This window comes from Mastigoproctus giganteus, chromosome 14 (genome assembly GCF_048544385.1).
Source record: "Mastigoproctus giganteus isolate SK-2022 chromosome 14, ASM4854438v1, whole genome shotgun sequence".
NCBI lineage: Eukaryota > Metazoa > Arthropoda > Arachnida > Uropygi > Thelyphonidae > Mastigoproctus > Mastigoproctus giganteus.
Window position 1 is genome coordinate 117,929,209 of NC_143588.1, and position 15,186 is coordinate 117,944,394.

At 36.1% G+C, this 15,186-nt stretch overlaps 1 protein-coding gene and 1 long non-coding RNA gene across 2 annotated transcripts in view; both read right to left on the reverse strand.

The window, feature by feature from the left end:
• The window catches only part of LOC150075665 (uncharacterized), a 42,466-nt gene extending 34,850 nt beyond the window's left edge, over nucleotides 1-7,616 (reverse strand). Inside the window, exon 1 of the mRNA XM_090388796.1 lies at nucleotides 6,833-7,616. Within this exon, the coding sequence (XP_090244922.1) occupies nucleotides 6,857-7,609 (753 nt within the window). The 5' untranslated portion in view covers nucleotides 7,610-7,616 and the 3' untranslated portion in view covers nucleotides 6,833-6,856. The remainder of the gene's footprint in view (nucleotides 1-6,832) is intronic.
• Nucleotides 7,617-7,729: 113 nt separating this feature from the next.
• LOC150075666 (uncharacterized) overlaps nucleotides 7,730-15,186 on the reverse strand; it is a 37,080-nt gene continuing 29,623 nt past the window's right edge. Inside the window, exon 3 of the long non-coding RNA XR_016547907.1 lies at nucleotides 7,730-8,266. This is a non-coding gene — a long non-coding RNA (uncharacterized LOC150075666). The remainder of the gene's footprint in view (nucleotides 8,267-15,186) is intronic.

The window sequence follows — 15,186 nt, forward strand, 5'->3', positions numbered from 1 at the left end:
ACTCTTAAACTACCTAGAAACATTCCGTCTGATCAACGATCACCAGTATGGATTCCATCAGTGTCGATCCACTGGTGATATTCTGGCTTATGTTACCCATTTATGGACTAATTCAATGGAAAGGTTCGGTGAAACACAAGTAGTTGCTCTTGACATCTCAAAGGCTTTCGATCGTGTTTGGCAATAAAGGTCTTCTAAACAAGCATCCATCTTATGGTGTGCCAACTGTTTTTAGTAATTGGTTATCCAGTTTTCTCTCTGATCGCTCACTGAGGGTGATGGTAGATGGCTCTCTGTCTTCTAACTTCTCCACTAATGCCGGTGTCCCCCAAGGTTCAGTTCTTTCCCCCACTCTTTTCCTCTTGTATATCAATGACCTTCTTCCATTGACTGGAAATCCTATCCATAGTTTTGCCGATGATAGCACATTGCATTCAACTTTTCATTTTGAGAAATCTTGTCCTGCTCAATCAGCTTCAACTTCTCGAAAATCTGCTACCAATTCCTTAAATGCCGATCTTCAAGTAATTCTCCAGTGGGGCAAAGACAACTTAGTTGATTTCAACCCTTCTAAAACTCAGTCTTGTCTTATATCTCGCAAAAAGGATTCTTCTGCTCCTATGCTTATCTTTAGTGACACTCTGATTTCTAGGCAAAAGGATATATCTCTTTTGGGGATTACCCTGACTTCTAATCTCTCTTGGCACAAGCACATTACAAATATTGCTTCCTCTGCATCTAAAAAACTTGGTTTTCTCTTTCGCTCTCGGCGTTACTTTTCTTCCAAACAGCTGCTCACTCTGTATAAATCGCAAATCCGCCCTGCCATGGAATATTGTTCCCACATCTGGGGTGGTGCCCCCAAAACCTCTCTCAGGCTTCTTGATTCCATTCAGAAGAGGGCAGTTAGGTTAATTAAGGATTCATCTCTAACAGAGTCTCTCCACTCGCTGTCTCATAGATGCACTGTTTCTGCTGCATGCCTCTTCTACAGATACTTCCATGGGCACTGTTCTTCTGAATTGGCTTCTATAATTCCCGCTCTCTCTTTCAAAACAGTCCGAACACGTGCCGCCACCAGCCAACATCCATTTACTGTCCAACTTCAAACCCACAGAACGAACTTTTCATCTTCCTCATTTATTCATTCAACTGCCGTTTTCTGGAACAACCTTCCTTCATACGTATTTCCTGAAAATTACAATCTATAGAAGTTCAAGTCCAATGTCAACAAATATCTTCTTTCATCTTCTCAACCTCCAACCCAAGAACGGTACTAAGTACTATAGGTTCTAATACCTCTCGTGTTTGGGGTTCACATAAAAAAAAAAAAAAAAAAAATAACTTGTTCCCATGCTGGAAGAGTATTTAGTAACATCCATGTAAAAGAATCAAATTCTTCAAGGGATAAAATCCATTTCAAAAGATAGTCGTGGCAAGTGCCCTAATAATTATCTACTTCAAGTCGGAATTTATTTTCCTGTTCATAAGTAATGTTGTCCCTTTTAAGAACAGCCTTGACACTTAAAGGGATAAATTTTTGTCAATTTTTTCAATAACACATTCAACAAGTTTCTTTAAGTAATTGAGTACTTCAAAAACAGTTTGCTCTTCTTTCAATTTCCATAATCCTATTGCTAAAGAGATATTTAAAACTATGAACAAGAAATAAGTAGGCTTATTTCTTGTTCATAGTTGAAAAGGTCAAGAATTTTTGAGGCCTTTTCTTCAGAATTAAAGTATGATTTTAATGCTTCAAAAATAAACTGAGGATTCTTCAACTGCATTTGTTAAAGAGAGCCAATGTGTTTTTGATTGCAAGACAATTGAAGGATACTGAATGCCAACAAAATCACAAAAATCCTTTAATCGCTCAGTACGAACAGTATAAATGCTGAAGTAAGAAAACAATTAGCATTAGTAGAGACATATGATGCAAGAAAGCAAGCTTATAATACAGCATCAGCCAAAAAAAAAAAAAAAAAAAAACCTTCCAATTTCACCGATCCATTCACATCAGATGTTTGTCTAGTTCTGCTTTGAATTTATTTAAGCTCTCAACTTCTACAATGACAGATGGAAGTTGTTCTAGCAATCAACCACCCTTCAAATTCTTCAAAGGTCAGACATTTAGTTCTTTGATAATCTCTGTAATATTAAATGGAGGTATTACATTTTTTTTTTATTATTGCAGTATATTTCGTCCTGGCACTTGAAAATTTGCTTGCAATTTTGGAATCATAAAATACTTCTGGTAGGTATGTTCAAATACTCAATTGAGCTGAAAGACTGATGATGATATAATGCGTGGAAGGCCATTACAACTTCATCTGAATTTCTCTTAATGAAAAAATTTTGTTACTTTATCACTTTCTTTGGTACTAGTTGAGGAAATCGTACATCTCTTATGCTTATCTGTTAGTGTATGCTGGTTTATATGACTTTTCACCATTTTTGATATTGAATGAACAATTGCATACTGCACAAAGAGCTTCAAAAGGACTTTTTTTCCTGTTTAGTAAATGTCCACCGTTCAGAAAATTCATCATGAAATTTACAGTTGCATTTTGGCATTTTGGGGTTCAAATATGCAAATATAAAAAATAGATAATAGCAACCACTGCAAGAATTAAAAAGATTGAATTTGATAATCTCACAGCTGCATCAGTGTGTCTATCACTCACAAGTCTGAACTCAAAACTAACTGTAAACAGGGGTTGAACCATTGAAAGGGTTGCGAACTAACGATAAATTGAAGTAGTGTTGCCATTTAAGTGCCAATTACTGTGGCAGAAAAATAGCTCTAACTGCCGAATTTCTGTAATTTATTAAAAAAAGCTGAATACAGTACATTTAGGGTGTCCTGACAAAATCAATACAGGAGGCAGGCCAAAATCATTAAATACGGGACACGTCCCGTATATACAGGATGCCTGGCAACCCGACAAACCTCTCCCTGTAATATTTGTTATTTGGGGGAGGAAAAAAAAAAGTATATATTTATTAATACAGATCAATTATTTTTATTAGTTATTCAATTACATTTAAAGTACTATATATATATATATATATATATATATATTATGTGAGGTAAAAGTTAGGCAAAAGTAATAAAAATAAATAAATATGGCTATGTAGCTATCATTAGAGGCAGCAAATGCACATCCTCCACATGATGCCTAATTATATCTGATAATTAAAATAAATATGATATTTAAAATAAAAACATCAGCCAGTAGTACGGCAATAATGCAGAGCGAAACGAAACGCAAAATAATATAAAATAAACAAACAGGAAAGGGAAAGTAGAGATAATAGGAAAAAAGGTAGTCGATAATCCCCTGTAAAATTTAGTCAATTAAGTCATTAAACCCAATTAATAAAAAATGTAAATTTAAAATAATGCCAATTATAAATAATTTAGCGGTACCCCCCTCGAAGGTACCAGTTCCAAAAAACGTGAAATATCACCAAAAAAGGGGTTAAAGAAACTACCAAAAAACTAAAATATCAAAATAATAGACTGACCATCATGCCCCATATCGACAGAGGACCACGAGGCCAATAATGGTCATGGAAACGCTGCATTTCAATCGTCATACAAATCATCGCAAAGGCAGAAATATCGAAGAACCAAACCACCCCTCCATTCTCCGATAGATCAACCGATGCAGAGGATTTGCATGGCGGTGGTCCTTATGCAGCGAAAAATAAACTATAGAACAGACAGCACTCTTGATCAGAGCCACACCACTGACATAATGCAAGCTTAACCAGCTTATACAATAGAAAGGAAAAGAATAGATGGCGGCACAGGCGCTGCTTATTTAGCATATCAACCCACTACTACCATTAATATATATTATGTGAGGTAAAAGTTAGGCAAAAGTAATAAAAATAAATAAATATGGCTATGTAGCTATCATTAGTAACCTCCAGAAATCCAACTGGACCACATGGTCCAGTCAGAGATAATCATAGGGTAATCTCAAGTGCTGCAGTTTCCTGCCCCCAATTAAAACACACATTGTCCGAATTAAACGAAAAAAAAAACCCTGGCTATTTTCTCGATTAGGTTCTGTTCTTTAAGATTAGCCCCAAATAAACGGCTGCCCCAAGATTTAAAGATTATCTTTAATTTAATCTTTAATAATATTAATAATAAGATTATCTTTAATAATATCCCTAAATTAAAGATTCTCTCTCTCTCTCTCTCTAACCTCGTTTACAAAACGCTGTTCTATGGAAAAGACAAAAACGGCTCATCAGTTTTCCATCTGTAGTTTCTGTTAGCTTTGTGGCCCAGCAAGGGGCACTAAAAAAATATAGATAGAAAGCTTTATTTGAATCGAATAAAAACTGTGTAAATAGACAAATTATTAATTTGCCAGAGATATATTAATTGAAATATGTATTTCTTTGAATTAAATAATTTATTTGTTCTGATGATACATATTCGAAGGCCCATTGTAAGTGGAAACTCCAAAGAGGGATCTCAGCTAGCATCTCATGTGCCTAGTTTAGCACTGCTCACACTTTATAATTTTGAATTGCAATGAACTTGATGAAGTCATTAGTGTCATATGTAAACCATATTTCATTAACTTTTGTAGTGTGCCAATAAAAAAAGCAAATGAAATGTTCTGTTAGTTACTTTTAAAGAATGTTAACTACGTATAACTGTAGAATACATTAGGGTGACTTCATTCATTTCATTCAATTATCAATTAATTATTGAATAAGTACTCGATCACGAACACTGATTCATAATGCAGTGGGAGGCCTGGCACAGTCGTGGTTTGGCTGTTTAGCCAAAATAAAAAAAGAAAAGAACACATTTTCTCCTTTTTATAGGATTATTTCTGCCCCGTGATGGGTACTGGTATCAAGTGCATGGGGCAGTTAGTTGTGTTTGATTACTATTATTATTACTGTTGGTTGAGAAACTCTTATTATCCTAAAGGTGTTCAGAATTGCGGCATTCTGGAGATGCACGTAAGTGTTCTCTGGTATGCTTATTGCTGCTATGTTCTTATGGAGGCTTTTTAGCACCGTGCCTGTGGTTGATCCAGTGATAGGGAAGATCATTACTTGTCCATATGCCACATAACTTTGACTTCCTATCTTAGGTTTGAGAACTTCCTGATCTTTTCTCGAGATTCTGGTGTTGGACACCGTTATGTCGATCAAATTGATAGCCATTTCCTTCTTGTCAATGATTGTTATGTCTGGACTGTTGTGCCAGATTCTCTTGTACTTTATGATGGCACGGTACGAATATAGTCTGCGAGAAAGGGTCTCTAGTACGGCATGAGGCTTGTAATTGTAATATGGTGAACTTTGTTTGACCAGCTGGTAACTTACTTTGTGTTAGCTTTTGATGTATTATCCTGGCCACCTGGTTGAGTTTGCGAGAGTACTCAGTCTTGGTGATCACCTTCTAACTACTCCACTAACACTGGTGTTCCCCAAGGTTCAGTTGTTTTTCCCGCTCTTCCTCTTGTATATCACTGATATTATTCCACTGACTGGATATCCCATCCATTATTTTTCAGATGATGATGATAGCATATTGGATTCCCTCCTCCAAGCTGAGAAACCTTACCTGTAATAACAGCTTCAAATTCTTGAATATCCACCACCAATTATGTAAATTCTCATCTCCACGTAATTCTCCAATCAGGCAAGGATAACTTAGTTAATATCAATCCTTCTAAAACTCAACCCTGTTTTATACTTGCAAAAAAGTCTATTACTCCTATGCTCACCTTCAATGACACAGATTTTTAGAGAAGTTCATATATTTTTTTTTTTTTGGGATTACCTCGACTTATAATCTATCTTGGCACGAGCACATAGCATATATCGCTTCCTCTTCATAAAAACAACCGGGTTTTCTTTTATTATTTAGAAGAAAGGCTTTACTTTTCTTCTAAATAATTCACTTTACTCTTCTTCTAAATATTTCAAATCTGCCCTACAATTAAATATTGTTCCCGCATTTGAGGAAATGTCTCAGAACCTCTCCACAGTTTGGCTCTATTCAAAAGAGAGAAGTTTGATTAATTAATAACCCATTTCTTTCCAATTTTCTTGACTCTTTGTGACATACATGATCACTTTCTGATGCATACTTTTTCCTTCGATACTTCTATGACTGTTCTTCTGAATCTGTTTCTTAAGTTCACTCCTGTCTTCCAAAGTAATACAAACGTGTTCCAACCAGTCAACATCCATTCACCGTCCAACTGCATAATCACAGAACCAACATTTACTCTACCTCATTTATCCCTTCTACTCCTGTTCCCTAGAACAACCTTTCTTCAAATGTATTTTCCAAATTGCAATTTACAGAAATTGAAGTCTAATGTCAACAATCTAATGTCTAATGTTTTCTGACCTTTAATATATACATTTTACTAAGCTATATGGGCTCTAATAATTTTTGTGTTTGGGATTTGGGATCATTAGAATTAGTATTCATAATGATAGATGTTTGCACTTTATATTCTTGTAACAACTTTCAGTGAGAAAAGAAATGCCAGGGAAAAGAAATGCCGGCATCAGGGATTGAAGCAGAAGTTATTTTATTTACTTTAATTCTTAATTAATTTATTTAATTTATAAATTTTGTGTTTCATGTTTACACAGGGAAAAGATATCCTCAATCAATAAATAACTGAACTATAAATGAAGTGTTTCACATTATTTTCTATACACACATTATGGAATTGCTTTTGGAAAGTATTAGATGGAACTACTGTTTCTACTTAAAGAATAAACATAACACAAATATGTATAGAAAAATAATTTACAACGGAAACTTTATTACTTTATGTTCCTCAAACACAATACTTTACCGATGAGTTTTCATGTGTCCACGAAGGCTTCCTGACTGGGAAAATGATTTTCCACAAGTATTACATGTGAATGGTTTTTCTTTGGTATGAATCCTTAAATGCAGCTTGAGATTTCCAACATGAGCAAATTTCTTTCCACAGGTTTCACAAGTATATGGTTTCTCATGAGTGTGTATTCTACGATGTCCTATTAGATGATGCGAACGATAAAATTTTTTGTCACATATTTCACAAGCATAGGGTTTTACATTAGTATGCTGTCTACAATGATTTTTGCGCCCATTCCAGCTTGAAAATACTTTGCCACATATGCTACATACGAAACGTTTCTCATTAGTGTGTACTCTGGTATGAACCTTTAAAAGTCTATTATCTGAAAATGTTTTCCCACATGTATTACACATGTATGGCTTTTCATTGTTGTGAACTATTTTGTGTGTGTTCAGATAACGCAAGGAAGAAAATTCTTTTCCACACATTTCACACATATATGGTTTCACTTGCAAATGAACAACAGAATGCAATTTAAGACAATTAGAACGCGAGAATCCTCTTCCACATACTTCACACGTATATGGTTTCTCGTTTGAGTGAACTACTGAGTGCACTCTAAGATGTCCCGAATCAGAAAATGCCGTTCCACATGTTTCACATGTATATGGTTTTTCATTAGTGTGAGTTCGTTTGTGAATAATAAGGCTCTGAGAATATTTATATTTCTTCTCACATATATCACAAGCAAATGGCATCTCACTGCTATGTGCTATCATGTGTTTCTGAAGGTATTTAGAAGAAGAGAATGCTTTGGAGCACATTTCACATTTAAAATGTTTCTCTTTCTCTTTAAAATTATGAAGTGTACTGTGCCTGTCAAGATATGAAGACCGTGCAAATGTCATACCACACATTTTGCAAGTAAAAGGCCTCTCGCGATTATGTGTTTTGCTGTGTGAAACAAGGTAGCTACACCGGTTAAATGTTTTACCACAAGTTTTACATGAGAAAGGTTTTTCACCAGTGTGAGTTTTAGTGTGGTCCAAAAGGATTTGTTTTCTTTTAAAAACCTTTCCACAGTATTCACAGAGGAAAGTTTTCTCATAAATGTGTCCTTTTTCATGTGTAGTAAGCTTGCCTTCCTCTGAATATGTCTTACCACAAACTTTGCATCCGAACATTTCTTTCATAGTCAATGTTTTTGCTTGGTTGTTTAAAACTGTGAAAGTAATAACAATTAGTTATCAAACTTTCTAATAGAAAAATGTTTCAGTCTCTAGTGCACTCTTGAAACATGAAAAGTAACAATACGTTATTAATCCCAGTCTTAAATTTCTACTTATCCTGCCATAAAATATTAATGGCTACAGTTCTACTTCCACACTTCTTTAGAAATCACTCCAGCAGGTAACCTGCAGAATAAAATGAAATACTTTAAAGTACATAAAACAACAAATATTCAAATAAACAGATATTTAAACGATAATCATTTAATAATATTTATAAAGGATTACATTTGGTTTTTAACTATACTTTTTGAAAAATCAATTTGTTGTTCACTGCAATAATCTAAAAAAGATTAGATTTTTGGGACTTTTGGAATGTGCTCGAATATTTTACTATACATGGTTTCTATTTGACTTAGAATATTTTATAAAAACAAAAATAAATAAAAAAACTGATGAGCAGTTTCAATTTGTTATATATTCATGTAAGTAAAAATTATGAAAATTCTATAACATTGAGATTAATAAGTTTTGTTGGTTTATGTTTAAAGACTAAAACTTGCACTCTGATTTTTCAATACATTGAACAATCACTATTCGAGTTGATACATTTCCTAAAAGTGGCATTATTAGTTTAGTCTCTTTCCTAGAAGTAAGATCATATAAAATTATGAATTAAGTTTTATTTCCTTCAAAAAAAAAAATAAATAAAAAATAAATAAATAATATAGCACAAGAAGATGCCAAGATGCATAACTATGGGGCAAAGCCTGAGAAAACAAAAGATAGTTGGTGACATTAAGACTAATTTCTATGGGCTACTTATTTGGAAATTTGCGAGGAAAGGTCATTACAGAGAAAAGAACCAGGAAGGATAAATGAGTAAGAGGAAAAGTTGGTCCCATGAATTTGGAGTTGGGTAGGGGATGAATGCTGAATAACTGCTGCACGTGTTCTCATTGGTTTGGAAGACTGTGAAAAATTTTGTCCTCCTTTCAACAAAGTTTAGTAGATTGAGAGTAGTTTTGGTAGCCCAACCCCAGATGTTAACAAAGTACAGGGAAATGTTGAAATAAAGTTGTGAGATAGGGTTAAATCTGAAAGTGTCTGTAAAACGTGTCTGCCCAAACTCGATAGTAGAGAGAATGTTATTAGAGCCTTCTTGATCAATTTGATCCTTGAGACTGTTCGAGGCTCGTGGAGTACAATTTTTCATAGAGTGGTCTGCGCTTGTCAACAGGGAATCAGTTTCAACAGGGATGGGATGCACTTAAACAGAAAGGGCACAAAAAAGGTTTGCCAGTGGCATCAGAGCAGTGTTAGATGGGCTGGAAAACTGCTAGCTTGGGGGATACACACACTAATAGATTAACAATATCTGCAGGCAGAGGTAAAAGTGATTCTTGAACTGCTTCTGTTGCAATGAGCAGCAGCCTTGAAAGCAAGGCGTTGGGGATTTGAATGACTGCTTAGAGTCATCGTGAAACAAATAAATACATGAGCTGAGTTAGAGTAATTAACAGCGAGAACAAATGAATGTATACTTTCATGTAAACCAAAGTTAAGAGCACAGTACATAAATTGATCAATTTGAAGTGCTGCTCAAGACATCAAATGCAGACATTGTTGGGATATCAGAGATGGTGTCACTCCAATTAGGGATGCAGAATTTGAATATGAGGGTTACAATGTGTACAGAAAGGACAGAGAAGATAGGTTGGGAAGGTGTTATGCTTTTAGTTAAGTGCATAAAATATGGCAGTGCATCCAGTTGACATGGGTGGGCAGTTCAAAGTTGGGTACATTTTGGTGTGACATAAGCAATGAAAAACAAAAATGAGAGGAGTGTGTTATAGGCTAATGAATACATCATGAATTGTCAAACTAATAGAGCAAACTTAACTGCAAAAAATCTAAACCCCCAAAACACTTCCTAGTTCATTTCACAAACATATGTGGTTTCAGTTCTAATCCCAATGATGTTTGTTTCCACTTAAAGACTACCAAACCCCATGTACTTTTCCCGGCAGAATCTCAGTTATCAGCTGATTCAACCACTGCTCATCCCAGTTGCCCAAATTATTTGCAGTACGATTCCTTTCGCCTCAAAGGTGGTACTTGTGCATATGTCCTTTCTGATATTCACTGTCAGAAACTTGGTAATTTGGAATCTCCTCTTTTTTGAGGTTCTCTGGCTTAAAATCTCTCTACCTCATTCTGTCAAATTCATCTGTTGTCTCTACCATTCTACCAACACCACTAATCACTTGGAACTCTGACTTCCTCTCTATGCAACTTGACTTTCTCCAGTTCAACTTTTCTAACAGTGAGGTAATTTTCCTTGCCGATTTTAATGATCACAACTCCGTTTTATAGTCACACAGACCCAGCTGGTCGAGATGCTGAGGCTTCTGAAATTACTAATCACCTCGCACAGATTGTTCATTTACCTACCAGAATACCGGACAATCCTAATCATACAGCCAACATTCTTGATCTTTTTCTCACAAACAACCCTTCTAAGTACACGGTTAAAGTGAGTGGTCCTTTAGGCACCTCAGATCACAACTTGGTGATTGTCTCTTCTCCAATGGAGCATTTATCTCATGGTTGTTCCCAACCTTGTGTTGTTTGGCATCATAAGAATACAAAATTGGATAACCTGTGAGATTTCTTTTCTTCTTTTCCTTGGTCAGATTAATGTTTCAAAACTTCTGATGTCAACGTTTGCTCAGATCGTGTCAGTGAAATTATTCTTGTAGGAATGGAATCCTTTATTCCACACTCCACATTAAAATCTCATCCTTTATCTAAACCTCGGTTTTCCAATAAATGTACTAAGGCTGTTAAAAAGAAGAATGGTGCATATCATAAGTGGCTTGTTTCCAAGTCTTCACTTTCATTTTCTGCCTATACGAAAGCTCACAACAATTGTAAAGCAGTTATTAATCAGTCCAAACTAGATTTTAAACAGGCTAAGAGTAGAAAACTTGCTTCTTGACTAATGGTAGCCGAACATTGTGGTCTCTTACCAAAGCTAATGGCTGCAACTTTTGCCCATCTCTACAAACACCTCTTGTCAAAACCAGATGGTTCTATTGTCACTTCAGCCAAGAATAAAGCTGATCTGCTAGCATCCCATTTTTCTTCCAACTCATGTATTAATGATCTTGGTAAAATACCTCCCACCATTCCTAGCATGCTACAGTCAATGCCTCCTGTGGTCTTCCATCAAAAGGATGTCAGAAGGATTTTGACTAAACTTCATGCTAAGAAAGCTCCAGGTCCTGATGGTATTTCTCCATGAGTCCCTCCCAAATGTACTCCTGTTCTTTGCCACCTTTTTTCACTTTCTTATTCCAAAGGTGTTTTTCCTTCTGCTTGGAAATTTACTCATATCCAGCCAGTTCCTAAAAATGGCGACAAGTCCCTCCCATCCAGTTATCCTACCATTGCAATTAGCATTAGCATAGGCATATGATGCAAGAAAGCAAGCTTATGCAGCATTAGCCAAAAAAAAACTTCCCATTTCATCCCTCCATTCGTTCTAAAAGCCTGTCCAGCTCAGCCTTAAATTTATTTAGGCTATTAGCTTCCACAACAAAAGATGGAAGCCTGTTCCACCAATCAATTACCCGCTGGCTAAAGGCAAATTTCCGCACATCTATTCTACAACTATCTTTCCTCAATTTGAAACTGTGGCCCCTCAGGTTCTTAGTCTGAGCAAGAGGAAGAATCCCATCAGCATTCAGCTTGCTCAACCCATTCAAGGCCTTATACATCTCAATCGGATCACTCTCCAGGTGCTGCAATTTGCAGAACTTAAGCCTTTCTTCATAAGAGCACCCCTTTGTTCCCCTCACCAATCTTGTTGCCCATCTTTGTACTCGTTCTAGCAACTCTACATCCTTCCTAAAATGAGGCCTCCAGACCTGTACACAGTACTCTAGGTGTGGCCTGACAATTGCCTTGTATAATGGGATTATCACCTCCCTGTCCCTGCTAGCAAAATTCCTATATATCATTGACAAGACTCCATGACCTGCCCTGGCAGCTCATCTGCACTGTTCAGCGAACTTCATATTTGGCTGCACATTTACCCCCGGGTCTTTTTCACTTTCCACTATCTTGAGTGTAGTATCACCCAGTTGGTACATTTCTCTTCAGTTATTGCTACCAATGTGCAGTACTTTGCATGTGCCAACGTTAAACTCCAGTTGCCACTTCTCATCCCATTTTCCCAACTTATCTAGATCCAGTTGGAGTAGCATACTGTCATTGACAACCCTGCCAACCTTTGTATCATCTGCAAACTTGGACATTAAACCTGATATACTTTCATCAATATCATTGATAAATAAGCAAAACAACAATGGGCTCAACACCAAACCTTGGGGAACCCCACTAATAACATTTGTCCACGAGGAGCAGTTTCCATTGATTACCAGTCTCTGTTGTCTCCCACTCAACCATCCCTTTATCCATTGTAGCAGCTTACCCTTGATGTCATACCTCTCTAATTTGTACAGCAGTCTTCCATGTGCAACAGTATCAAAAGCTTTCCTGAAATCCAAGTATATGATATCAAAATTATTTTTGGCATTCAGTTCCTTTGTGACCACATCATTGTAACCAATCAAATTGGTCAGACAAGACCACCCTCTGACAAACCCATGCTGTGTCTTAACTATTACTGCAGTCTTGTCTAGATGATCCTGCAGTGCTTCTTTAACCAGTGATTCCATTATTTTCCCAGGAACACAAGTTAAACTAACAGGTCTGTAGTTACTTGTGTCACCTTTTGAACCTCCTTTGTGAATTGGTGATACATTTGCACACCTCCAGTCCATGAGGACCTCCCCTGAGTCCAAGGTAGCTCTCATAATTATGGCCAAGGGCCTGCTTACTTCCTTTGCTGCCTCATTTAATATAACTGGATAGATCCCGTCTACCCCAGGTACCTTCCTTATGTTTAACTTCAACAATTTCTCCTCCACTTTGCTCTCAGTTATTACAAAATCACTTAGCTCCCTGTTAGCATTTGATAAACTTCTGGCACTCCCCTCATTGAATAACTCCTTGTGTGAATGTAGAGGCAAAATACTCATTCAGTTTATCAGCTACCTGATCATCAATAGTCAACCCATCTATGTTAAGTGGTCCAATCTGATTCATCCCTTTCCTTCTAGAGTTTACATAAGTAAAGAACTCCTTGCTGTTTGTCTTTGCATCCTTTGCCAAAGATTTCTCATAATCTGCCTTTGCCTGCCTAACCTCCTTTGTGACTTGATTACAGACTAGTTTATACCTGCCATAGGCTTCTGTGTCACCTGATACTTTATACAGGTGACCCCCGGTTAACGCTGATAATGCGTTCCGGAAAAACAGAGCGCTAAGTGAATCCGCGCTAAGCGAGCGCCGCATTCCCATAAAGTAACGTATGTATTTGTGAGTTGCAGTCGGTGCCATACGATATTTCCTAATCAATAATAAGGGGTAGTGAAAAGATGCACAAATGTCGGTCAAAATATTTAATATTCAAATATTTGTACATATAAAATATTCCGCATTACATACGTATATAATTATGTGGTAACTACTTACGTATCAAAATTAAACTTAAAATTCCAATTAAAATCATGAATTGAATTGATCTAAATTGATTTAATTTAATTGATGAATTTAATTATGAAAAATGTGTCGATTTTGGGTTGAACTTTGGCCCTCTTCCAAATAAACTAAAAGGGGTATTAATTTTAAATCCCCCGCAGTTTAATTACCACCCAACAATAAAGTCAACCGATCCTTCGCCGCTTTGAAACCTTGCATGTTTTTTTCTTCTTTCAATATGAAACTTCTTTTAGGCATTCGTTTCCAGAAAAGTCCTGCTTCATCTATGTTAAAAACTTGTTGAGAAGTATAACACACAATACCCCTCTTCAATAATTTTAACAAGTTATTTTTTGAAAGTTTCGGCTCTTTGATCTGCACTTACGGCTTCTCCCTGGATTTTAAATCTATTCAACCAGCCCTTACTAGTTTTAAATGGTTCCAATTTTTTTTTTTTTTTAGGTGAGTTTCTTCAGATCATCATATAGGCTAATCTCTCTCTCTCTTTTTTATTACATGTATTTATAATATTTAACTTAACTGAATTCTGCATTGGATATTATCTTCAATAAAATTAGTTAGTCTTTCCATTTCAATCCTAATAGCCGGCACTAGCCCTAGTTGCTTGCAGTGGAACAGCTATCTTTCCCGCTGCTAAAATTAATTCTTTATTATTTTTTTTATAATTGTTCTTACAGTTAAACTTGCAAGTCCTAAATTTTGGCACACATTCGCTTCTCTTAGACCGGATCGATTCCGCTTCAAAACGTCTAATTTGATTTTCAAATTCAGTCTTTTTCCTTACATTTATAGTCTTCGTATTGCACTCAGATGTTGTTGCTTTTTCATTCTTATCGGCCATTATTAACTCTTCGAAAATGTAACTGCGTTGGTTGCATTAATTATGATACAATGTGCAAGTAAACTGTCCGTTGTACTGAGTGATCACTAGACTTCGGATAAATGCATATAACGCAAATATTACAAGCAATATACTTGATCATTTATTAAAATGTTGATCTCCGAACTACATAACAAGTCACTGTACTGCAATTAAATTAGCGCGCGAGAGAATTTCACTGAGCGTGGGAATATTTCTCAGGTCGGCGTGGGAAACGTTTTAACCGTATTTTTATATTCATTTTCAAGCTATCGACTCCATCAAATGAAACGATTTCGTTAAATATGCCAAAAATGCAATCTGTAAAAGAGCGTTATAGTGATCTATAACAGCGTTATAGTCAGATACGGGTTATAATAAAAGAACAGCGTTATAGCGAATCAGCGTAAAGCGAACCGCGTTATAACGGGGGCCTGCTGTATGCTTCCCATACATTCTTCTTCTCTGCCACTAGCCTCATTAATTCATCTGACATCCATTTAGGCCTAAACCTTGAACAGTATTTTTTTAGTTGGAATGAAAAGCCTAGTAGCCTCCAAAATTAATTCCCTGAAGGATTTCCATTTAGAATTCACTGTTGGTAACATCATCAGTT